Raw genomic sequence first — 25240 nt, 5'->3', positions numbered from 1 at the left:
TGAAAATCAGGTTAGTAAGAAACCCAGGAGTGTGAGGAAGCCCTGAGCTTCACCCTCACAGCTGCTGTTGGCAGTGAACTCAGCACTGAAGACCAACCTTCTTCACTGTGTGAGGAGACGGGGAGAGATTATTTCTGGTGGTTTGGAAGCCTTTGAAAGATACATATTTTAATTGTCATCACGGGAGGGCTTTTTTGGCAAACTACTGATAGAGTTGCTTTTAAAAGGGGTTCAGTCTTTCCTGAGCCACTTTGGAGGGTCTAAAGTTTTGAGCTGATAAACATCTTCCCTTTATGTGGTAAGTATCACAAGCTGTCTTCTGCATTACCAAGGAAAGCTACAAAATTACATTTCACTCTGTGGCAAGTTTTGCATTTAAATATACTGTTAGTCTGAAATTTTCACTCTGAAGTTTTGATAATATACAGATTTTTCTCTCAAATCTCTTGAACTTTGATTTGTATATAGATCTATCAGTATAATCTTTTTCTCTCTCCCCCCTTATTTATATCATTATATATAGGCAATGTGTGTATACATATTTAAGTTTAACTTTGTAATTCTGAATTTCCTGAGTATGCAATGCTTGTTTTTAAGATAATTACGATGTTCTTGTAATGTTTTAGACTCTTAAATTACTGATACGTTTGCCCAACCCTAATGCCAGATAAATGTTTTACTTTTTTTGTTCACAAATATAGTAAAGGGGAAGGATGCTCCAGTGGCTAGGGCACTAGCTTAGGATGTAGGAGATCCTGCTTCTATTTGCTTCTCTGCCATGGACCTCCTTTGTGACCTTGGGCAAGTCATTTAGCCCCTCTGTCGCTCACATCCCCATCTGTAAAACTGGAATGATAACACTTCTTCATAGGGGTGTTGTGGGGATAAATACATTCAAGACAGTGATGTGCTTTGAGCTTCACAGATAAGAAGTGCTATATAAGAACTAGGCATTATTATTAACACTCCATAAGGCATCCATTTCTTTTCCCATCAGATACCAATAAGCCATATGTACCCTTTTAGTCATACTCGCACTCTTAACACAAAAATCAACTTCTGTGATGGTAAGGTGGAATGATGTTACATGTATATGGACTGTATGAAAGTCAGATGTGCCAGTTTCTTGATACAAAAGTGTATAAGGTCGAAACTAAGATTTTTGAAACTAAGAGCACAGGTTTGCTAAAATTGGGGTACATATGGCTTTTCAGTATCTGCTAGAGATGGAAGTGAAAGAGTTATTGATGATGTTGTAGGGTATGAGAAAGTGGCAATGAATGCCAGAGGCTTTTCCCTTCATATCTTATATCAATGTTTTTAAAATTTTGGGTGAGTATGATATGTCCTGTTGCCATCTTAACTATGATGAAAGTTTCTGCTTGTGTTAATGTATATAAAGCTATACATATACACACTGTACTTTTTGTATATTAAAAGATGCTGGTTTGCAAATGAAGGCGTTACATTCTTTGAAAATCTAATATCCCCAAGATAATTTCATTCTTATTCTGATCTGGATATTTCACAAAACTCCAGCATTTCTTATTTTTTAGTATTTTACTTTTACAAATCAACTTAATATATAGATTATGAAGAATTCCCTAGGTTTGTCTAATTTATAATCACATTTTTTTCCATTTATGCTCTCATTTGAAGATATTGAGGAATGGTAGTAATTTATATTTGATAAATTATTCCACTAGAACAGTGGTGGACAACCTGCGGCCTGCAGGCCGCACACGGTCCATCAGGGTAATCCGCTGGCGGGCCACGAGACAATTTGTGTACATCGACTGTCCACAGGCACGGCTGCCCGCAGCTCCCAGTGGCCGCAGTTCGCCATTCCCGGCCAATGGGAACTGCAGGCAGCCATGCCTGCAGATGGTCGATGTAAACAAACTGTCTCACATCCCGCCAGCAGATTACCCTGATGGGCCGTGTGTGGGCCACAGGTTGCCCACCACTGCATTAGAAATATATGCATCTAAAGGAAGGTTTTTTTAACCTCATCTAATAAATGGATATTTTAGCCTGATGACTTTAAAGGCAGGGATTACTAGGTTCCTCAAAACTGCAATAAGACTTGATACTAAAAAGTGACAAGTGTGTTTCACTCTTCAGGTCTTGCTAGGTCAGTGGTTCTCAACCTTTCCAGACTACCGTACCCCTTTCAGGAGTCTGATTTGTTTTGCGTACTCCACGTTTCACCTCATTTTAAGACTACTTGCTTACAATCAGACATAAAAATACAAAGGTGTCTCAGCACACTATTATTGAAATTTTAGTTTGTACTGACTTTGCTAGTGTTTATGTAGCCTGTTGTAAAACTAGGCAAATATCTACATGGGTTGATGTACCTCCTAGAAGACCTCTGTGTACCCCCAGGGGTTGATAACCACTGTGCTAGGTGATCCCAAAATTGCTGTGTTTACAAAGAGCTAGACTTTGTCCAGGACTGCATAACCACTCAGGGAAACATGATCTCCCTTCTGCCTCTGTCTAGATCTGGGCATGGAAGGGGAAAGCGATAATATGCCTGGCTTGTTCTCCCAGAGTGAGAGACTTTCTGTAGAGAGCAGAAAGAAAAACAGGTACGTTGGTGTGCTAGGCCAGGAGTATAATTTACCAGTGATTGTAGCTGAGTAGTAAAAGGCAGAATCCCCAATAATATTGTTCCAGCATTTTGAAATAGTATTGAATGTTTGCTATAACATTATATTGCCATCATCATTCAGTATAAAATGTAGTATTAGAAATTAATGATCAGCCCCCTTTCCTCCATTGCATTATCCCCCCTTCCTACTACCCACCAGAAGCTCCTCCTTGGGTGTATTGCAAAGAATGGGCTCTGCAGGGACTCACGGAGAGGGAGGTCCCATTCAGGAGAAGGATGGGCCCATATTAGTGGAGGTGTTGAATACTTTTAAAGAAAATGCAAGTGTTTCCCAGAGGGGCAATTTCCTTCCGTCACCTTCCATGCCTCCTCCACCCAGAGGCTTTTACTGCTCCAACTCCCCTTCCTGGAAACTTTTTCTAACCCTGCCCTTCCATTGTCTTCCTGTTGAAAAAGCCTGCCATTACATCTGCCCCCAAAACCTAGGTCACCAAAGGCAGGCCCCATGCAAGGTGTACTATGACTGTGACACTGCATTGTTTGCACATTCCTAGGAGGAGCAGTTCTGCTCTCCTCTTGTGCAACTGCCTTCCCAGTGGGTATCTGTGATTATAGTAACAGTTGCCTGAAACAGCATTTACTTCCACTTCCTGCTTGAACCCCTGTGGCCCTCACGGGTTTGTTGGTTAGTTGGCATGTTTAGGTTTTGTTTCTTGTAGAGATGGGCATGCCTGGCCGATGGCAGCCTGGTTCCTGCAGAAGGAATGTTGCCACGGGGGCTAGAGGGCTGCCAGAGGAGCAGCACCAAGAAAACACCCTTTAGTGGGATGGGAAGCTTACTCTTCCCTGTAGTTCAGCAGACTCTATGGGGCTGAGAGGCAGCACCCTTCCCTTCTTGATGGCGCTACCAATCCCTCCAACTGAGGGGACAACTCAAAGGTAATCCCCTGAGTTGAAATTTATTGGCCCCCTCTCTCCTGTCACACGAGCATTTCTGGGGAGTGTACACTTCGGCTCTTTGAGTGTAGATTTTCTGATGCGACAGATTGTCAAGGTTCCTTCCCCACTCTGAACTCTAGGGTACAGATGTGGGGACCCGCATGAAAGACCCCCTAAGCTTATTTCTACCAGTTTAGGTTAAAACTTCCCCAAGGCACAAAGTCTTTGCCCTTGGATTAGGAAAATGCTGCCACCACCAAGTGATTTAGACAAAGAACAGGGAAAGGACCACTTGGAGTTCCTATTTCCCCAAAATATCCCCCAAGCCATTACACCCCATTTCCTGGGGAGGCTTGAGAATAAACAAGATGAGCACAAACCCGTTGGATTTTTAAGACCCAAAAAACCCAATCAGATTCTTAAAAATCAGAACTTTATTAGAAGAACAAAAAAAAAAAAAAGATAAGAGAACAACTCTGTAAGATCAGAATGGAAGATAATCTTACAGGCAGTCATTCAAAACAGAGAATCCCTCTAGGCAAAACCTTAAATTACAAAAAGACACAAAAACAGGAATACACATTTCCTCCAGCACAGCGAATTTACAAGCCAAAACAAAGAAAACCTAACGCATTTTCTAGCTAGATTACTTACTAACTTTACAGGAGTTGAAGGGCTTGCATCCTTGATCTGTTCCCAGCAAAGGTATCACACAGACAGACAGAAAAACCTTTCCCCCCCCACTCCATATTTGAAAGTATCTTGTCCCCTCATTGGTCATTTTGGGTCAGGTGCCAGCAAGGTTACCTTAGCTTCTTAACCCTTTACAGGTTAAAGGATTTTGCCTCTGGCCAGGAGGGATTTTATAGCACTATGTACAGAAAGGTGGTTACCCTACCTCTTATATTTATGACACAGATACAAGTACAGCCCTTGTCCTTACGGCATTATCATTCTGTCGGTTGACTCTCCCTTTTACTTGTGAATTTTGCTTAATTTCTCCTGTTTCTCCTTGTGGAAACTATCAACAACCAGCAGAGTTATGTTGTGGGGTGCGGAGCTTAATGCTTTCTAATTGAGATTGCTACAGCACATTGGCTACTCCCGTTATGGGGTAGAATATCTCTTTTGCCTGATGTAACCTTAAATTAAAATATTTTCAACAGCAGAGTCCATATTTGTGCCATGTGGAACGTGCCCTTCTTCAGCAGTCACACAATCCTCTTTTTTTTTTTTAGGAGCTCCATTAACTGTTTTATGAAGCCTCTGCAGTACTATTTTTATACTGCAACAATGTTAAATTATAACTGTCCCAGAACCACAAAGCAGAAGTGATGGGAATGTATCCATCAATGATGCTATATTTCTGAATTCGGTACAATATTTTTTAACAGCACAAGGAGTTGGGAGAAACATTTCATAAATTGTTTTTCTTGTAGTTTTCCTGTAAAAAATATTAAACAGGCTTTGGCTAGTCGCTTCTATTTTGAAGGAAATCTGAGTAATGTTTGGCAACAAAATTTTAATGAAACAAGCCTTCACATCTGTCATAGAATCGCACTTTGAAATTCATGATCAGTTTACTCTACAGCAAGGTGTTATGTATAGTTTCAAAATATGGGAAGAATAGGTCCATGATCCAGATTTATATATATAAAATAAAAAATTATATATATATAAAATAAAAAAACATCTGGATCATGGACCTCTTTTCCCCACATTTTGAAACTATGCATAACATCTTGCTGTAGAGTAAATTGATCAAAAATATTTAAATAAATGGTATTCTATTATTGTTTAACAGTGTGATTAATTGCATGATTAATCATGATTAATTTTTTTAATCATGGTCAGCAGCAAGTTCAGGTAAATAAAATGTAATTAGGGCTGTCAAGCGATTAAAAACATTTATTGTGATTAATCATGCAATTGATCGCACTGTTAAACAATAATAGAATACCATTTATTTAAATATTCTTGGATGTTTTCAAATATATTGATTTCAATTACAACACAGAATACAAAGTGTACAGTGCTCACTTTATCTTTATTTTTGATTACAAGTATTTGCACTGTAACCCCTCCCCCAAAAATAGTACTTTTCAATTCACCTAATACAAGTACCGTAGTGCAATCTGTTTATCATGAAAGTTGAACTTGCAAATGTTGAATTATGTAAAAAAACCTGCATGCAAAAATAAAACAAAGTCTACTCAGTCCTACTTCTTGTTCAGCCAGTCACTCAGACAAACAAGTTTGTTTACATTTGCAGGAGATAATGCTCCCCGATTCTTGTTTACAATGTCACCTGAAATTTCAAACAGGTGTTCTCATGGTATTGTTATAGCCGGCATCGCAAGATATTTATGTGCCAGATGTGCTAAAGATTCATATGTCCCTTCATGTTTCCAGGGGACATGCATCCATGCTGATGATGGGTTCTGCCCAATAATGATCCAAAGCAGTGTGGGCCGATGCATGTTCATTTTCATTGTCTGAGTCAGATGCCACCAGCAGAAGGTTGATTTTCTTTTTTGCTGGTTCGGGTTCTGTATTTCTGCATCAGAGTGTTGCTCTTTTAAGACTTCTGAAAGCATGCACCACACCTCATTGCTCTCAGATTTTGGAAGGTACTTCAGATTCTTAAACCTTGGGTCGAGTGCTATAGCAGTCTTTAGAAATCTCACATTGGTACTTTCTTTGCGTTTTGTCAAATCTGCAGCGAAAATGTTCTTAAAATGAACAATATGTGCTATGTCATCATCCGCGACTGCTATAACATGAAATATATGGCAGAATGGAGGCAAAACAGCAGGGGATGTACAATTCTCCCCCAAGGAGTTCAGTCACAAATGTTAATTAATGCATTTTTTTTAAATGAGCATCATCAGCATGGAAGCATGTCCTGTGGAATGGTGGCGAAAAAGGAGAATATGAACGTTTGGCCTCTCTGGCACATAAACTCCTTGCAGTGCCGGCTACAAAAGTGCCATGCAAATGCCTGTTCTCACTTTCTGGTGACACTGTAAATAAGAAGAGGGCAGCATTATCTCCTGTAAATGTAAACTACTTGTTTGTCTGAGCAGTTGGCTGAACAAGAAGTAGGACTGAGTGAACTTGTAGGCTCTGAAGTTTTACTTTGTTTTGTTTTTCATTGTAGTTATGTATCAAAAAAAATCTACAATTGTAAATTGCACTTTCACAACAAAGAGATTGCACTACAGTATTTGTATGAGGTGAATTGAAAAATACTATTTCTTTTGTTTATCATTTTTACACTGCAAATATTTATAATAAAAAATAATATACACTTTGATTTCAATTACAACACAGAATACAGTATATGAAAATGTAGAAAAACATCCAAAATATTTAACACATTTCAATTGGTATTCTGTCGCTTAACAGTGCGATTAAAACTGCGATTAATCTTTTAAATCATTATTAATTTTTTGAGTTAATCACGTGAGTTAACTGCGATTAATTGACAGCCCTACATTTAATAGAATGAAACTGACCCTGAATTTGTAAAATGTCTCACAAATCGCAAGATTGAAAAAAAGTTATGTCGAGCTTGCCTCCTGCCTTTTCTTCTTATAAATGCAATTGGACAGTATTTGCATGTGCTGTGAAAATTTATACTGTCTGTCAAGCAACAGATTCTGTCTGCTTTCCAAAAGATTAGTATTCCATTCGCTGTATTTTCTACAGCCAAACATAGTTTTCAAGCCACTGACAGTGTGTAATTGGACTACATTTTTTTCAGGTGTTACTTGCCACTGTTGTGATTAAAGAAAGATAATAAAGTCAGAAAACAAAGCATGGAATCTAAACTATGCTGGATAGTGTAGTTTTGATTGACCTTCATAGAGATTGGCTTTGTCACACAGATTCCAAGCCTGAATTCATCTCTGCTATACTGATGCAGAGCCCTGCAATGGGACTAAGAAGGGAGGCAATGTGATTCCTCTTCCCTGGGGCTTCAAAGAGCTGGTTAGTCCCCCAGTACAGTTTAGGGAAGCCCTTAGCATTGGCTTAACTTGAACCCAGCTGACCATGGTCTGTATGTGTCTTCTGGCAGCTAGGAAATAGCTGTCAATAAGACTGCCTCTGCCACATCTCCACCCACCCCCAAAATGCTCTGGTACACGCCCTGTACTGGGGACTTACATAACAGGGATGGGGGCATGGAGAGCTTGCTGAACCAACTCTACGACTGTCAGAGAGCTCCTTGAACACAGGATATTCTTTAATGGTCATTACAGATGTTTTGCTTAGAGGTGTGGCCACAGGAGCAACTGTTCATTCTGTCATTGCCTCAGCCTGTTGGCCACTTGGCAGGGCTCCTTCTGCTTGTACTGCCCTGCTCCTCATCTTGAGGCTGCCTGCTGTGTCCCATTCTCCACTGGGCCGGAAGGACGAGGATTTGTGTTAAGGCTGTTAAGTGTATGGCAGTTGCAGGTATAGATCAGAGTGGAGTTTTTTGAGTGTGCATACACCCATAATGCAATTTCCCTTTACAGGTCAGTTTATTTTATGGACTCAGTTCTGATTTTAAAGATGAAAGGTCACACATCACTGACAGTAGGGTCAGCCTTATGCAGCTTGTCCCGCTCCCTCCACTATCCTCCACCGGAGTGGAGGACCTTGAAGGGTGCAGACTGATGTTAGAGTCCAGTGTTTGTGGAAAGGAGATGGAGGATGCAGATCATCCATGCAAGGAATCTGCACCAACTGCATGCCCCAGCACCTCCCTGCATCACAAGGCAGAGAGCGTCTTTGCTAGGGATGGTAGTTCCAAAATAAAGCAGATTCATTGGGTGATATTCCCTGTGAGAGTGGCTACAACTGGTGTACAGATGATGTAGCTTTTAGTCTGTGGTAGTTGCTGCAAAGTGGTTCATAACCAATCTCTCATATGCTTCCTCTAGAGGGTAGTCCATTTACTCCCAACTGTGCAGTGGATCCAGGATTTGGACTTATGTGCACATTGTCATAGTAAGTGTAGCCACAGCCCTTACAAAGCAGACATTGATTAATAAAGGAATAAGCTACAACCAAAACAAGTTGGCTTCCATCTGTTGTGGGACCAGAGATTGCACCTTTGCTGGGACTTTCAGTATAACACAGACATCTAGTGGCCAAATAACATAATGAGCTCCAACCTTGTCCCCGTGGGTCCTGCACTTCCAGGCGGTTTATGCTAGTTTCAGAGACTTACTGCAACCCTCCACGTAGCCCTTCTCTCTCTAGGGACAGGGATACAGTTTATTGAGCCCTTTTCATCATAAGCCAGCAAGGAGGTTGGTGAGAGAATTCCCGCAGTCTCTGTTGCTCCTACAGCCTTATACCAAAACAGTTTAGCCTCCTGTCCTGATAGGGGCCTGTTTTCCCCTCCCAGGAGATGTTTCTGCAGTGGCAGGTCGTGGGGGGAACCCAGGCCCACCCTCTACTCCAGGCTCTGGCCCAGGGACCCTAATGATAGTAGCTGTTAGCAACCAATCCTTCACTGCCAGAGTTACTACATTTCCCTTGGCCACTTCTCTACAGCTCTCCTACTTCTCCCTTATCTTAGAGCTCCCTTACTAAGGGCTTGAGGGTGTCTTCATTAACCAGCCCTTCAGCCACACTTGCTCTCCTCTGCTTGACTGGAGTGAGCCCTTTTATAGTATCAGAGGGGCCTTAATTAGAGTCAGGTGGTCACATTAGCTTAATGGCCTCACCTGACTCTTTGCAGGTTAATTGGAATCAGGTGTTTTTATTAGCCTGGAGCAGCCCCTGCCCTGGTCAGTCAGGGAACAGAAACATATTCATCCAGTAGACCTGCTTTCTGTTCCTCTGCTGAACCCGACTGGCCTGGAGAGAGGAGGAGACTCCTGATCGGCCTTAGGCTCTTGCTACTGCTGCTGCCGCCACTTCTCCACCTGCTCCCCTGGCTGGACCGGACCGGACACCGCCCACCCCCCTTCTCTCCTACCTGGTCGCTGGCTAGCGGCTGGACTCCCCCCCTCCCCCCCGACACACACATACCCTTGGGAGCTGCTTCTACTCTAACTACAGCCCATTGTGGGGGATGGCTGCTGGCCCGCTCCCCAGAGCGGGAGAGTGAGTGACCCTGCCACAGCTGTTGCTACTGCTGTGGACACGACCACCACCACCTGTGAGGGGTCCTTTCTGCCTGCCCGGACCACCACCTGGAATTGCTGGTGCTGCGGAGCTTGCTGCTTGGAGCTGCTGGAGCCCCAAGGAGGAGGAGAAGAGGACCATCTACCAGTGGGAGAGCACCTAGAGACTTTGCAGACCACTGTGGAGGGGGTCTTTCAGACTGAATAACTTCTGAACTGTACTCTTGTGGTGGGGGTTTTGACTGTGTTTGTAGGGACACAAGGGGTGTGGTGTGGAGCCTTTCCCCTGATCCGTCTGTGTGTCCCCACCCCCAACCCTCCCCGCCTCACCACCGTTACCCCCTCCACCACTCCCACTGGCTGTTTACCATCTGCCTCAGCTCCTACCTCTGGACTCAGCTGCTTGCTTGGCTTGCCACGCCCTGCTTCCACCGTTTGGGCCTGAAGCAGCAGCCAGCCCACACTGACTCTTTGTGCAAGCCCACATGGGTGCACGTGTCCCCCCTTGGATTGCCCACCCCACAGCTTTGCCCCTTGCTACCTGCCCCATTTGCCCCCTTGCAGCCTTTGCCCCTCCCCTTTGCCCCAGCCCCCCTTACTAGCTTCAGGTTGTTTGCCTGCCCTGCCTGTTTCCCTCTGTAGCCTTTGTTTGTTTGGCCCGCCCCAGCCTCTGAAGCTAGCTCTTTGGTTTCCCTGTCCTACCTCCAGCCTGTTTAGCCCCTCGCTCTGTGTGCCCGTGCCCCCTCCCATGCGCTTGTGCCCCTCCCCATTTTAGTTTGAACCCCCTGCACTACACCCCCCAATGCTGTTGTATTCCCCCCTCCCCTAGTGCAGCTAGAGGAGCCAGAATCCCACCCTCTGTTGGTGATTGACCCCTAGCCCCTGATTTGCCACCCCGTCCAGCCCACCCCTTTTGACGTCCTCCACCCTGGCCTGCAGCCTAGCAGGGAGGATTGGCTGACCTGCTTCCCCTTTCCCCTCTTTTTTCTGGAGTCTCCCCTTCCCTCCCTGCTCATGATGGCAGGGGACGAGGCGGGTGGGGCTCCTCCAGAAAACCCCGTTGCCCCCCTGCAACTTCTACCTCCACTGCCACAGCCGAACCACCTGCTACTGCCCCCACTGGGGCACTGGCAGCAGTGGACAATGGGGTGACCTCCGCTACTGCCACGTCCCTCACCCCTTTCGACTCTGGGGAAGCCCCCCCAGCCAGTGGGAAGGGTCAGGGTAAAAAGAAGGGTAAGGGCCCTGCAAAAAAGGCCAAGCCCTCCATGGTAGGAGCTGCCCCCACTGCTGCGGCCCCGCCATCGGCCACGGCATCCCTCCCTGCTGTTCCCTCCACCAGCTCTGTGGGTTCCCCTCCCCCGGCCCCCAGGGCGTACGCCCAGGTGGCGGCAGCCCCCCAACCTGCCGCTACATCATCTCTCCCACCCACTGCCTCTGCTACCATCTATAGTGGCCAGGGCCCCTTCCCGACCTTGACCAGGAAGCACGGCGTCTGGTGCCTGCCTCGCCCCATGTAGAGACCTATGTGTGGGCGTTGTCATGGGTGGAGGGGCCCATGGCCATTGTGGTGACCTCCAAAATGTACAGAAAGGTCGTCTTCTTTTTGGCATCGGAGACCACCACCCAGGAGGTGGTGGAGAAGGGCCTGATGGTGGGGGGGGGGGGTGTTCGTCCCCGTAGAGCCACTACAGGACCTGGGCGTCCGTCTGGTCCTGACCTCCGTCCCTCCCTTCCTTCCCAATGCCGCCCTGTTACCCGCCCTCTCTATCCTAGGGAAGCCCATTTCCGTTTGCGGCCCAACGGGAGAGGGCTGACAAGACCCTGCCCACTGTCACGTCCTCTTGTTCTGCTGCCAGGTGCAGCTTCAACTGCCACCGGCAGCGCGTGACGGGGAGGCGCTCAAGGGGTCATTCCTGGTCCCCTATCAGGGGGCCCGTTACCAGGTGCATTATTCTACAGGGGAGGCCCGGTGCTACCTCTGCCGGGCGATGGGGCACATCCGGAGGGACTGCCCCTTGGACCAGCAAGGAGGGGCATCAGGGACCCCTGAGCCCCGGCAGGGCGCCGGCCCCGTCCTCGCCGGTGCCCCTGGCTGCCCAGCGCCCGAAGCCAGCCCTCCTCCTTCCCAGTCCGCCACTGCTCCCACTTGGGCCCAAGGGGCACCTCCCCCACTATGCCTAGATGAGCAGGAGAGCCCCGCCTCCGCTGCATGCAATCTCGTGGGGCCTGTGGAGGAGGGTGCAGCAGGGTTACCGCTGGGCATGCTCCCTCCCATTAACCATTGCTTCTGCTCCCACCTCTGAGGAGCCCCTGGACTCTTCCACCAACCCGGCTGCAGCTGGCACCCTGCTGACAGCCACCGAGCCTGCTGAGGCGATGGCCAGTGCCACGCGGCCAGGACCCGAGCCACCAGGGGCACCCCTCGATGTGCTCCTCGTGGTCCAGTACCTGGGCGACTTGGCGCGGGTGGAGGCTTGCCAGGCCATCTATTCGGCAGCCTCTTCCGCCCGGGTCAACTGGGTCAAGCACTCTGGCCTGGTGGTAGGGGACTAGTGGCAGGCGAGCTCCCTCCCACCCGCGCTTCAGGCCATCCGGTTGAGCGAGGGTCCGCTGCTCTACCTTGGCGTCTACCTTTCTGCCACGCATTCCTCTCCGCTGGAGAACTGGCATGGTTTAGAGGGCAGGTGATAGAGCAGCTCCAGAAATGGACAGGACTACTCCAGTGCTTCTCCCTTTGAGGGAGAGCACTGTTGCTTAATCAACTAGTCATGTCCATACTTTGGTATCAGTTCAACACCCTGGTCCTGGCCCTAGGTTTCCTGGCCAACCTCTGGATATCAATTCTGGAGTTCTTCTGCCCAGGACTGCACTGGGTCTCTGCAGGTGTTCTCCATCTACCCCTGGAGGAGGGAGGGCAGGGCCTGAAGTGTCTCCACACTCAGGTCCATGTCTTCCGCCTCCAGGCACTGCAGAGGCTCCTTTATGGTGCAGGTAGTCCGGCATGGAGCATACTGGTGCATGCCTTCCTCCGCCGCTTCCGAGGGCTCCGATATGACTTGCAGCTCCTTTATCTCCATCCGAGTGGTCTTCCGCAACACACCTCCCAGCTGCCAGTCTTCTACCAGGAACTCCTCCGGACATGGAAACTGTTCTCAGCGACCAGGTCCATGGTGGCCACCGTGGGGGCAGATCTCCTCGCGGAGCCCCTGCTACACAACCCCCAGCTCCGTGTGCAGGTGGCGGAGTCCCCCTCGGTGTGCCAGAGGTTGATCCTGGCAGAAGTCACCAGGGTCAGAGACCTCCTGGATTACGACCGGGGAGACTGGCTGGATCCCCTGATGCTTGCTCAGCTCTACAGGCCTTGTACTCCCCGGCGCGTACTTCAGGAGGTGAGGGCTGCTTTGCCGCCCGCTGCTCGGGTTTACCTCAACTGGGTCCTAGGAGAGGGCACGCCCTCCACCCCAGACCCTCTGGAACTTTTCATCGTGCCCCTACCCCATAGAGCCAACCAACTCCGCCCCCCCACCCCCTGTCCCTTCACCGTGAGCTGGCGGCATGATTTGCAGTCGGTCTGTTTCCAGACTGTGCCAAGGAAACCTCTATACACGCTCGTGCTCTACACCCTTCACATCTCACCCTCGCGTCCCGCCCTGACACGAAGTGGCGGGACCTCCTGCCACCTCTAGAGGGTGAGGAACCCTGCTGGGCCAGCCTATATTCCACCCTGGTCCCGAGGTCTGCCGGGGATATCAGTTGGCGGCTCCTTCACAGGGCCATGAGCATGGGCGTTTGCACAGTTCACCCCTATCCAGACACCTGCCCCTTTTGCAGCATGAGGAAAATCCTGGCGCACATATACTTAGAGTGCGCCAGGCTGCAGCCCCTATTCTGGCTCCTCACATATATTTTGTTAAGATTCTGGTTGCATTTTTCCCCTCACCTCCTTATCTATGCACTCCCTATCCGTGCCCCTCTAAGTCACGGGACCGCCTGGTCAACCTCCTCCTGACCCTGGCTAAAGTGTCCATCTATAAAACCAGGGTGAGGAGGTTGGCCGATGGAGTCTCCCCTGACTGTGGGGCCTATTTCCGACCCTCCGTCCATTCACGTATCCGGGCAGAGTTCCTCCGGGTGGCGTCCACTGACTCCCTTGATGCCTTTGAGGAGCAGTAGGCACTGTCCGGGGTTCTCTGCTCGGTGTCCCCATCTGGTTCCCTTTGTTTGACCCTTTAACCGCACTCCTGTACCTGCTATTTCATTAGTTGTCCCCCGTAATTATTTGGTTTCCAGATCCTGTGGACCCCTCTTAGGCTGGGGGAGGGATCCTTTAGCAGTGGGCGGGCAAAGCCCGCCCTCTTTCTAGATCCCAATAAGGCTACTCTGCTGTACCCAACTGGCCTGTGTCTATCACATAACCTATAAGTAAATATCGTGACACAGAAGTTAGTACTTCCATAGACAAGTAACTTAGCAACAAGTTTTTACAGACTCACAGGACTCATGCTCTTTCTTTGCTCCGAACGGTCCCTGGGAGGAACCCCCTTCATTGTGACAGTCCTTCTCAGGAGTCCACTCTCTCGGGGCTTAAGCTGTACGCTCCACCGCCTCTTGGAACTGCACCTCTCTGAGCGGTCAGCCTGGGGCCTCCACATCCAGAGGGAATAACGGAACCCTGATCTCTAGACTGCAGTGACTCAGCCAGTGTAAAACAGACGGGTTTATTGAGCGTCTGTAAAAAGCATAAGAGGCTCTTGGGCCTAACATCCCTCAGCAAAGTACATCTAGGTCTTGTGTCACAATGGAATGCAGAGAGCCATTTCATTGTACAGCTACCACTATAAATCCCTATTCTCATTTAGCTGTTTTTTATTTGTTTAAATATTATGTTTTAATAGCTATACAGAAGGGACACAGGAAAACACCCGTAAAACATGAACTCTTAGGAGTTTCTTTATATTAAACCTGAAATGCAGAGAAATATGTAGTTGGAAGGGACAGTGGTAGCATTTAAGCTGCCTTTCATCATTGCAGAGAGCCTCATGTGCAATAATAGTCATTATTATTTGTAGTGATCTTTAGTAGTATAATGGTATGCAATTACATTGTAAGGCAATATCTAAATCTTGGCAGGCCAACAGGTTCTCTCCAGGGCCAAAGGGCTCTTCAGGGTTTGCTCTCTAGTAAAAGCACAGCAATTACTGATTCCGTATGAGGAGAGATTAATAAGACTGGGACTTTTCAGCTTCGAAAGGGGAGATATGACGGAGGCCTATAAAACCATGACTGGTGTAGAGAAAGTAGATAAGGAAGAGTTGTTTACTATGTCTCATAACACAAGAACTAATCACTTTGGGATCACCAAATGAAATTAATAGGCAGCAGATTTAAAACAAATAAAAGGAAGTATTTCTTCACACAACGCACAGTCAACCTGTGGAAGTCCTTGCCAGAGGATGTTGTGAAGGCCAAGACCATAACAGGGTTCAAAAAAGAACTAGATAAATTCATGGAGGATAGGTCCATCAATGGCTATTAGCCAGGATGAGCAGAAATGGTGTCCCTAACCTTTGTTTGCCAGAAGCTGGGAATGAGCAACAGGGGATGGATCACTTGATGATTACCTGTTCTGTTCATTCCCTCTGGGGCACCTGGCACTGGCCACTGTCAGAAGACAGGATGCTGGGCAAGATGGACCTTTGGTCTAACCCAATAGGGCTGTTCTTATGTTCTTATGCTTTATGTTGCATAGGCACCTGATTAAGCGCCTGATTGAAAGTGTACCCCTTTAAATTGAAATGTATCCACACAGCCTAGCTCCAGTGTGTTTAAATGTAAATGAAAAAGATTCTAAATGAAATACACGTGAAGTTCATTTATCCAAATGACTTGGGGGAATGTCTGATACCTTTGGGCATTGGGATTAAGGGAAATGATATTTTTAGCTGTAGTTTCACAGTGAAATTTCATGCAGTCACTGTCCATGATGACAGACTGCATTGAGAGTCGAAGTTCTGTACACAGCTGAAGTGGAAGTGTTTGTTACTCACCCAAATAACTAAAAATCCTGATGATCTGAATCAGCGGTGTGTTGCCCCATGCTCATTGGGGTAATTAGGATTTTCAGTTTCCGAGGGTGTGGGGGAGAGAGACAGGGAGTAGTTGCAGGAGACAGGAGCCTACTTAGTACTCCTTGAGTGTGGGGAGCTGGGTGGAAGATGGGGGCAGTAGAGGCCCAGGGAAGCAGGATATGATTCCCCCCAAGAGCCTGTCTTGTCCCTGCCTCCTTCTGCCTGTGCTCAGCTCCTGCTCCCAGCTGGGGGGCTCTGCTGTAAGGTTGGCCCCATGACTCATCGCTGACTCTGTCTCTGGGTCTACCCTGTGGTCCTGGGCGCTCCGAATCCTGTGCTTCCCTGCTCAGCCCTGGCTTCAGTGTGCCTATGCTGAGCCATCTCTGAGTGCCCCCGGTGTCCCCCGCCAGGGCCTGGCACTTGCCGACTCAGAGGATGCTCTGGAGCTGGGGAGGGAAAGGGGCCAGAGCCATGAATGAGGGACTTCTGTTTGGCCCACGAGGCACCAACTGTTCCTTCCTGCTCCCCACTGGTGGCTCTGCTCTAAGGGCAGCTCCACGACCTGGCTTAAGTGCGCCCTGGACTTCCAGCAGCTCTGGCCTTTGCATTCCCCTGCCAGGCGGCCCCTTTCCCTCTCAGGCTGCAGAGTGTCTTCCAAACCAGCAGGTGCTGGGCCCGGGCAGGGCACTTGGAGGCAGGTCAGCAGGGGGATGCTGCAGCTGGACTGGGCAGTGGCTGGAGCTGCTGGGAGCCCGCTGTCCAGGGCAGAGCTGGAGCCAGGTAGTCGGGGCGTCCCTACAGTAGAGCTACCAGCAGGGAGCAGGATGGAACAGCTGATGCCCAGTGGGCCAGATGGAAGGCCCTCATGGGCTAGACCTGGGCCCAGGCACGCCACCGATTGAAGAACACTGCAGTATTTCCTAATGACCCTTCTCAAGGGTTAAGGCCCCATTGTACTGTGCACTGTCCCTCCCCCAGACAGGTTGCAATCTAGCAGTTAGAAAGTACGGGACAGGAGAATAAACTGACAAATGGGAGGGGCAGTGAGAGAAGGAAAAACTAACAGTAGAGCCAGGGGCAATGGGAGCTGCGGAGTTGACGCTCGAGGTGGGGGCAGCGAGCGGAACTTCCCTGATTGCCCCTGAGCAGAGCAGCCACGGGGACATGCTGGCCACTTTCAGGAGCTGCATGGAGCAGGGCAGGCAAGGAGCCTGCCTTAGTCCTGCAGCACCACCGACCAGACTATTACGCCCACCAAAGCTGCCAGGGTCCCCTTTCGATTGGGTGTTCTAGTCGAAAACTAGTTGCCTAGCAACCCTAAGCCAGGCACATTTGCATAACTCAGCATGGTCTCAGTAACAGCTGGCTGCCAGCCTAATCAGTCCCAGGTGGCAACGGTTTGTAGGCTTGTATCTTTTAAAAGTAGGTTTCAAGGAGGAATCTCAGTGAGAATAAGGTGATGGCTTGTGAATGTTGTCAGAAGGTTCTTCCCCAGCATGTGGGGTGGCATGGGAAAAAGCAGGAAGGTGCTTCTGTGACAAGCAGATAAATGGATGCTCAAGGGTATCACTGGCAGAGCGAAGGTGAGGGTCAGGGCCATAATAAGAAACTAGATTTGAAAGGTAAGGTGCCGCTGCTTCAGTGGAGAAGGGGAAGCCAGTGGAGAGGTACAAAGGGGAAATAATGTCATTAAAATCACCTTGGAAACATTTTAAATAGCTATGAAGCGGGAAGGTTGGAGGCATCAGTGCCACACAGCTGAGATTACAATAATTAATGTCTGATTTTATGGTGTAGCAGGGCAGTCACCCCGCTCTGGTTCAGAAAGGGTTAAAAGCCGGCCCTTGGAGAGGGCTGGGGCTGGGAACCAATCAGGAAAAGGCTGGGAGGCAGCCAATCAGGGCCAGCCTGGGCCCTATAAAAGGGCTGCAGCCTTGGAAAGAGATGGATCTGGCAGCTGGATAGAGAAAAGGGTACCTTGGACAGCACAGTGCTGGGAAAGGGCAGGAGGAGGAGCTGGGGGAGCTCCAGCCTGGCAAACCCTCAGGCAGAGGCCTTGATGTCAGGGCCAGAGGTTGTATTAGGGCTGTGGGGAGGCATCAGGTCCAACTCCCTGGCCGATGATGAGTGGCCAGTTCAGACTTCAGTTTGCCCCTGAGGGAAGGGGCTAGATGAAGACGGGCAGTGGGTCATTGAGGTGAGGTGGGCTTAGGGGACTGGGGTTCCCTGGGGAGAGGAGGACCCCATGTGCGTGGGCGCTGCTGAGGGAAAGTACCCAGGAGAAGGGGCAGGGAGGGGACACGGTGCCTAAATTACAGTGGTGGAAATTGATAATGATAAGACAAAAAGCGACAGGAGGAGGCGCACCGACACTGAGATGAGCTAATTCCCGAGGTAACTAGCAGGAGGTGCCGTGGCGGTGAGTGCACGCCGTGTTACACGTGGATAAAGAAGACAGTGTATCCTTTACTGTTTTCCTGTTTCTTTATCTATATTGCTTTCGGTTCTTATAACAGCATATTGGGATTGGACTACATCTTTCCCAACCCTATAAGTTTCCTTATACTAATGCATTATGCAGTTATGTTCCAGGGTCTTTGTGGTATATGGGATTTTTATTTTATTTTTTCCAGAATTAAAGCTTGGAACGTTCATTCATAATATGAAGATGTTGCTGACTTTGTTCCTCTTCCTTATTGGGAGTCAAACTTCAGTAACTCAGACACCTGGTATTTCAGTATCCTTTGTATTCTGTTGTATTATGTGATTTTTTTTAATACAATATTTAGTCCTCAATTTTCCCAATTGTGAAGCCTGAGACACTTGTGTCAGGATCTCTATATCTTATGAGACTTTGTATAATAGACTGAAACTGTGTTTGGATAATGGAGATGGACATTAGATTTACATATTAGGTTGATCAGTGCTATCATAAACCTTGACAGACTTATATAGATTAGGGCCAAATTCAGAGGTGAAAATGCAGATAGTGTATAAATGAAGCCCACACATGTAATTAAGTTATTTTCAAGGGGGTACCTGGGATTTAATTACTCAGCATGTGCAAAAGGAGGATCCAGGCCTGCACCCTACTCACATGGATTCTGTTGGGGTCACTAGGATTCTACATGTAATGTTCTGCAGAACTGGGTCCTTAGTATAAATCGCAGGCACAGCGAGACCTAAATTGTAGCATTGCATGTAGTGTAAGTTAGGGCAGAATTTGGCCGTGGAGGGGGCCAGATCAATGTGATTGATAGGGTGGGCATGTTGCACAATTTAGGAAAGTTGCTCAGGAGGAAAGTGGGGCCCAATGCTGCAAGGTGATCTTCTGAGAAAAACTGAGGGCTTTCAACTCCTATTGACTTCAGTGGAGGTTAAGGATGATTAGCCACTTGCTGGAGGCAATCAGCACTTGTGACAGGCACGTAACTAAGCACAGAGGAATCAAGGCAAAAAGAAAAAGCAACTTTTGCCACTTTGTGGCATACAACACAATGAGATTCTGAAGAGGGTTGCGCACTTAGTCCACAGTTGCCATAGGATTCCATATGGGAGAGAATATACGTTCTCAGGAATGTGACAGATGTCATCTACTGTGGTGTAAGTTAAAGTAGGAGGAAGGGTGCTTTATTTTAACCCTTCTGTTTGTCACTTAAGGCTGTCTGGATCACTGACATATCCTTGAAATCTACTGTATTAAGGTAAACTATGACTGTGCCAGTGAAGAGTATGGGGATGACAGGAAGAGGTGAAATTTTCCCCATCCAAACTGGTGTGACCATGTAAAGCTGCAGCTCCTCTTCTCTCACCCCAATACCTTGACTCCTCCATAAGAGGTGGAGTAGTTGTCTCAGCCCTTCTTAGTTACTAGCACTGGGAATTGGGGCCAAAGGATAAGGTTCTGCCTAAATGTGGATTTTGGGCGCCACCTCCATCCCAGCCCTCTGCAGTAGAGTTAGTATGGAGATTCTTTTTGCGGTGCACAATTCCTTGCAATTCCTGAGCCTAAGTGGTTCAGGGGACTTTTCATGGGTCCTCCACACTAAGGGTGAACTACACTGTGCCATGTGCTGAACTGAATGTTAGCAAAAATAACCCAGAGTGCATTGTTTGTGGCTATGGGGTGGTGACTACAGGCAGATGTGAAAGCAGTTAGCGCTTAGAGATATTTCTCTAACTGGAAACACTAGATAATGTAAAAGCGGCAAAGAGTCCTGTGGCACCTTATAGACTAACAGATGTATTGGACCATAAGCTTTTGTGGGTGAATACCCACTTCGTCAGATCCCATTCAGTAGAAATACCAAAAAAAAATAAAAAAATTTAAATCTCAAAAAGGAAGCAGAATTGCTGAATAGCTACATCTCCTGGGAAGTCCTAGGTACCAAACAGATGGTAAATTCCCATCTTTGTAATCTTTCATGATATTAAAATAAGCTTAAAATATGAGAGAGAGAGAGAGAGAGAGAGAGAGAATTCTTGGGCTTAGAAGGATATTTTTCAGCTTTTGGACATTATGTTTCTGGATATCTCTGGATAAATTCTTCTGTGAAGCGTTGCTTTTATCATCTGAGTATTGTAGAGTTAAAGGGTAAGAAGTATGTAATAACATTTAATTTTCTGGGGTTTTTTTGCAGCCCCTACATCTGCAGATATTGTCCTTTTGGTTGACAGCTCTAATAGCCTGGGAAAAAAGGCGTTCCCCTCTATGAAGGCTTTTATTAGCAAAATGATCAGTCATCTAACAGCAACTCCTAACCAATACCGTATTGCACTTGCCCAGTACAGTGATGATTTGCACACTGAATTTCTGTTGGACACCTATAAAGCAAAGAACCCAATGCTGAACCATGTCAAAAAGAACGTTGTATTCAAGGGTGGTTCAGTAAAAACTGGCAATGCCCTTCGAAAAGTTCACAGAACCTATTTCAAAGGACCAGCTAGCGGAAGAGACAAAGAACAAATTTTGGTAATCTTGACTTCAGGGGCATCAGAGGATGCTGTAGTAGAGCCTGCCAAGATCTTGAAAAGCAATGGGGTAAAAATCATAGCCATGGGGATTCATGATGTTTCTCCTCAAGAACTGCAGTCAATGGCTACACCTCAATTTTCTTATAAATTTCGCACAGTGAGGGATCTCAGTATGTCTTCTCAAAACATGACCAAGATCATTGAGGATGTTATTCAAACAGATATTAATGGCATAATACCAACAGATATAATTGAGAGTGTTCCTGAGAAAGAAGGTAAGGAATGCAAGGCTATGAAAAAATTGTGATCATATTGGTTGGAAGAAGTAATTCAGTGTTAGAAAGAAAGACACCTTGAACATTTTGGGCTAAATTTTCAAAATATTAAATGACATGCATATTTTAAAATAAGGAAGAGAACAGACATGTACATGACCAGGTACCTGTGTATACAGAGAGGCATGTAACACTGACATTTTGAGAACCAGTGCCTATCTGTTCATGACTTTTTGCATGACTAACTCCGGACTCCACAAAAGTGAATGGAGAGTGGGTGGAGTGAAGCTGTAACTATTCTTGCAGATTTGGTAATTTTCAAGAGAAAATAGCTCTTGTTGTTGGTTCATGCCCTGAAACAACTAATTAATGGGCATTTTCCTTTGGGCTTCCTCTGACGTGGCTGGTATTGACCACTGCTGGAGACAGGATGCTGGAGTTAGGTAGACTGCTAATTTGATCAGTATGGCAATTCCTGTGTTTCTAGATAAATCTGGATGAGGGAAACTATTTTAGAAGACTGTTCCATGGATTGGCCAAGAAGTAGACAATTAATATTGTGTCATTTTCCCCCTCTCTTCCCACTGCAGTTTGTAATTCTGTTGCTGATGTTGTGTTCATAGTAGATGAGGGTGTTTCAAAACCAAAATCTGAAGATATTAAAAATTTCCTGCAAAATACAGTCTCCATTCTTGATGTGAAGAAGAACTGTACAAAGATTGGCCTAGTGACATATAGCAGTGAGCCACACCTGTTATCTTTATTGAGCAAAGAAACAAACAAAACTGCTATTCTGCAGAAAATAAAGGGCTTTTCTCCGAGGGAAGGAAAGGCCAACACCGGTGCTGCCATTAATGCTACAAGGAAAAATGTCTTCAGTGTAAAATTTGGAAGCAGAAAGGCCCAAGGAGTAGAGCAAATAGCCATTCTGATCACCCACAGACGCTCTGAAGACAACGTAAGTGAGGCAGCTCGTGATCTTCGGAGAGCTGGTGTGACTGTATTCACCATAGGCATTGAAAATGCTGACGACACCCAGCTAACCCAGATAGCATCATATCCTCAACAGCAATATGTTACTAAGCTGACGGCATTTTCTGACCTGCCAGAACAAGCCGGAACTTTACAAAAGAAACTCTTGAATCAAATTCAGGACAAGCTGTATGTCCAGACTGAAAGAAAAGAACTACTTAAAACAGGTAAACCTTTCCCAGTAATTGTATTTCTATCTTTTCTCTAGGTGGAAGATTTTTAAGTAGAGATGGTCCTGAACCAAAAACTGGATCCAAACCCCCCTGAACTTTTGATCTAGTTCCAAACTTTAGCCTTTGAGGAAGTGCAGTTCTGTAGCTGAAACTGGATCCAAACTGTAGCTCAGACCCATCTTCTTAACATATTGACTGGTTCATGTTGTTTTATTGAATTCATGCAAAGATTCTGCATCACGGTCTCCTAGTGGAGCAATTTATGTCTTGGTGTCAGTGGGACTCTGCATAGGTGTAAAGGAGGGTCCATGCTAACAGAACCCAGTATGGGACTGGTGCCTAAATTATTTTATTTTCATTGGGTTAGCAAGTGTGGTGTGGGTTTTTTTTGTTTTTTTGTTTTTTTTAAGGTAAATAGCTTTTTTTTTTCAGACAGCATCATTAATGTGCATAAATGTTTAGGTTGCATTTCTGGTGTCTGCTGGCATGGTTGTGGACAGTTTTTTATAGTCCAAGCAAACACAGCCTGGAGAAGCAAGTTTTTACAGCTCCAACCCCAGAGTTTTGTCATCACACTGGTTGAAAAACAGAGGCTGTGTGCCTGGCGGGGTTCCCTTCATCCCCTCATCACCCAAGAAGATAATTACAGATGCCTCTGAATGGGGTTAGGGAGCTCACTTGGATAGACAAGGGAGCTCACTTGGATAGGCTCCAGGCTCTTGTACCCAGGAAGAATCCAAGCTAAACATCAACCTCCTGACACTCTGGGCAGTGCATGAAGGCTGAAAAAGATTCCTGCCACTCATCCATATCCTACATTGTCAAGTCACATCTAACATGACTACAGTACACTATATCAAAAAACAGGAATAGGGAGGTCCACTCTCCTTTGCACAGAAGCAGTCAGTCTCTGCAGTTGTTGGCCAGAAGAGTAGGTGAACTTGGGACCCTTAAGGTGGACCCTCCTACACAGTCTTCCATAAGGATAAGATTTCTTCGAGGTTACACCCTATATTCATTCCAAATGTTCCCTCTGAATACCATTTAAATCAGGTCATATAGCTAGCTATTTTCCGCCCCAAATATTATGCCACCAGAAAAGACAGGGAGCACCATTCTGGATTGTCTGAGCCTGAGCATTCTACCTGCAGACGACAGAACACTTCAGGGAATCTCCTAATCTAGTTGTCTCCTTTGCTTCCCCTTTCATACGTTTGAGATTTTCTAAATGGATTTCAAGTTGCATCAAGCTGTGAGTTGATGGTGACCCCTCCCACACAAGGTGTACAGGTTACATCAGTGGCTTTGCTTCATGGAGTTCCCCTTCTGGAGATCTGTAGAGTGGCAACATGGAGCTCTATGCATTCTTTTACTAGGCATTATGCCCTAGAATGAGTTTCGTCAGCAGATGTATCCTTTCAGATTGCAGGATCACGCTGCCAAACACATCAGGGTTCCCTGCACCATTGAGTACTGCTTGTGAGCCACCTTGAATGGAATACGCATAGGGACCATCATTTGAAGAAGAAATTCTGCTTACTTACCTTACAGTAACTGGTGGTCTTCAAGATTTGTGGTCCCGATCCGTATTCCACTACCCACCCTCCTTCCACTCTGCTTCTGATCCCTTCCTTGGATTATTCATGGTAGAAAATGAACTGGAGAGGTGGTCAGTCCATGTGGTCCCTTATGCCCTCGACTTGGAGCACAAGGAGATGATGGGCACTGATGTGGACCAAGAGACACTGCTGTTGAAAAATCTTCTGGTCTTAGGCACATGGAGTGCATACACACCTCGAGTGGCGTACAGATAGGGATCACATAACCTGAAGAACTCCAGGTATCATAAGATAAATAACCAGCATTTCTAAGCCATTGTTACTTTACATTGAGGTTGCAGCCACGTTGCGCCATGATCACCTCACTCTCTGGCAGATTTTCTGCCGCTGTGGAACTCCACCTGGGTTTGTGTCATTGTATAAATACTGGTTGACTCTGGGCCCTAATTACATGTCTATCTGCTTTGGTGCTTCTCTCAATGCTTCTCTCTTTAAATTTTGTTCTCGCACTAATGCTGTATACAATTTCTTTTTCCATGTAGGATGTATGGACACAGAGGAAGCTGATATTTATGTGCTCATTGATGGCTCAACAAGCATTCATCCTAATGACTTCGGAGACATCAAAAAATTTTTGAAGGAAGTGGTTAAGATGTTTAACATAGGGCCGAATAAAGTTCGCTTTGGAGCTGTGCAGTACTCAGATGTCAAAAGACTGGAGTTTGAACTTCATGAATACAGCAAAACAAACGATTTAGAGACTGCCATTGACAACATTAGGCAAATATATGGGAATACCTATATTGGAGAAGCTTTGACTTTCATGCAGCCACTGTTTAAAAAGGCAAGGGAGCAGAGAGCTGGCAGGGTGCCTTGTCACCTCATTGTCCTAACGGATGGGGAGTCACATGACAGTGTGAAGGAGCCTGCTGAGAGCCTGAGGAATGAGAAGGTTAATATTTATGCCATTGGTGTAAAAGATGCAAATGAAGGACAGCTACATGAGATTTCAGGGTCAGAGAGCAGGACTTTCTTTGTGCATGAGTTTGACTCTTTGAAAAACATAAAAAATGAAATTGTTCAAGGGATCTGTTCTGGAGAAGGTAAGGAAAATTTTGATTTTGCCCTTTGAACTCAGAGTGCTAATTGAACACAGCGCTCCTCTTCTATAACAAGCAATTTCAAGTTCAAAACATAAGCATATTAGTCCAGCCTGAATAACTGAAATGTAGAAATATACTTTGGGCACATTTTGAACTGAGATGGCTGTCTGCAAGCCAATTATAAATAATGCAGTTTTCTTTCTTTCTTAAATCCATTATGTGTATGTTCATCATATGCTTTAAAAAAGCAAGGGTATTTTAATTTGGTTTCAATCACAGCATCAAAGCACTCCTTTTCCTTCCTCCTTTTTTTCCTCAGCTTTGTAACAAACAAGATGGCTTTTCAACTGAAGAGGGTAGTCCTACATCAAG

General features: G+C 46.4%; 1 protein-coding gene across 1 annotated transcript in view; it reads left to right on the top strand.

The window, feature by feature from the left end:
- Positions 1-218: 218 nt before the first annotated feature.
- The window catches only part of COL6A6 (collagen type VI alpha 6 chain), a 109833-nt gene continuing 84811 nt past the window's right edge, over positions 219-25240 (top strand). The window contains exons 1-5 of the mRNA XM_073333281.1: positions 219-298; positions 18386-18481; positions 20393-21001; positions 21592-22200; positions 24308-24868. Coding sequence (XP_073189382.1) covers positions 18415-18481; positions 20393-21001; positions 21592-22200; positions 24308-24868 — 1846 coding nt within the window. The 5' untranslated portion in view covers positions 219-298; positions 18386-18414. The remainder of the gene's footprint in view (positions 299-18385; positions 18482-20392; positions 21002-21591; positions 22201-24307; positions 24869-25240) is intronic.

Source organism: Lepidochelys kempii, chromosome 2 (genome assembly GCF_965140265.1).
Source record: "Lepidochelys kempii isolate rLepKem1 chromosome 2, rLepKem1.hap2, whole genome shotgun sequence".
Classification (NCBI taxonomy): Eukaryota; Metazoa; Chordata; order Testudines; family Cheloniidae; genus Lepidochelys; species Lepidochelys kempii.
This window is presented reverse-complemented; position numbering and strand designations above follow the sequence as displayed.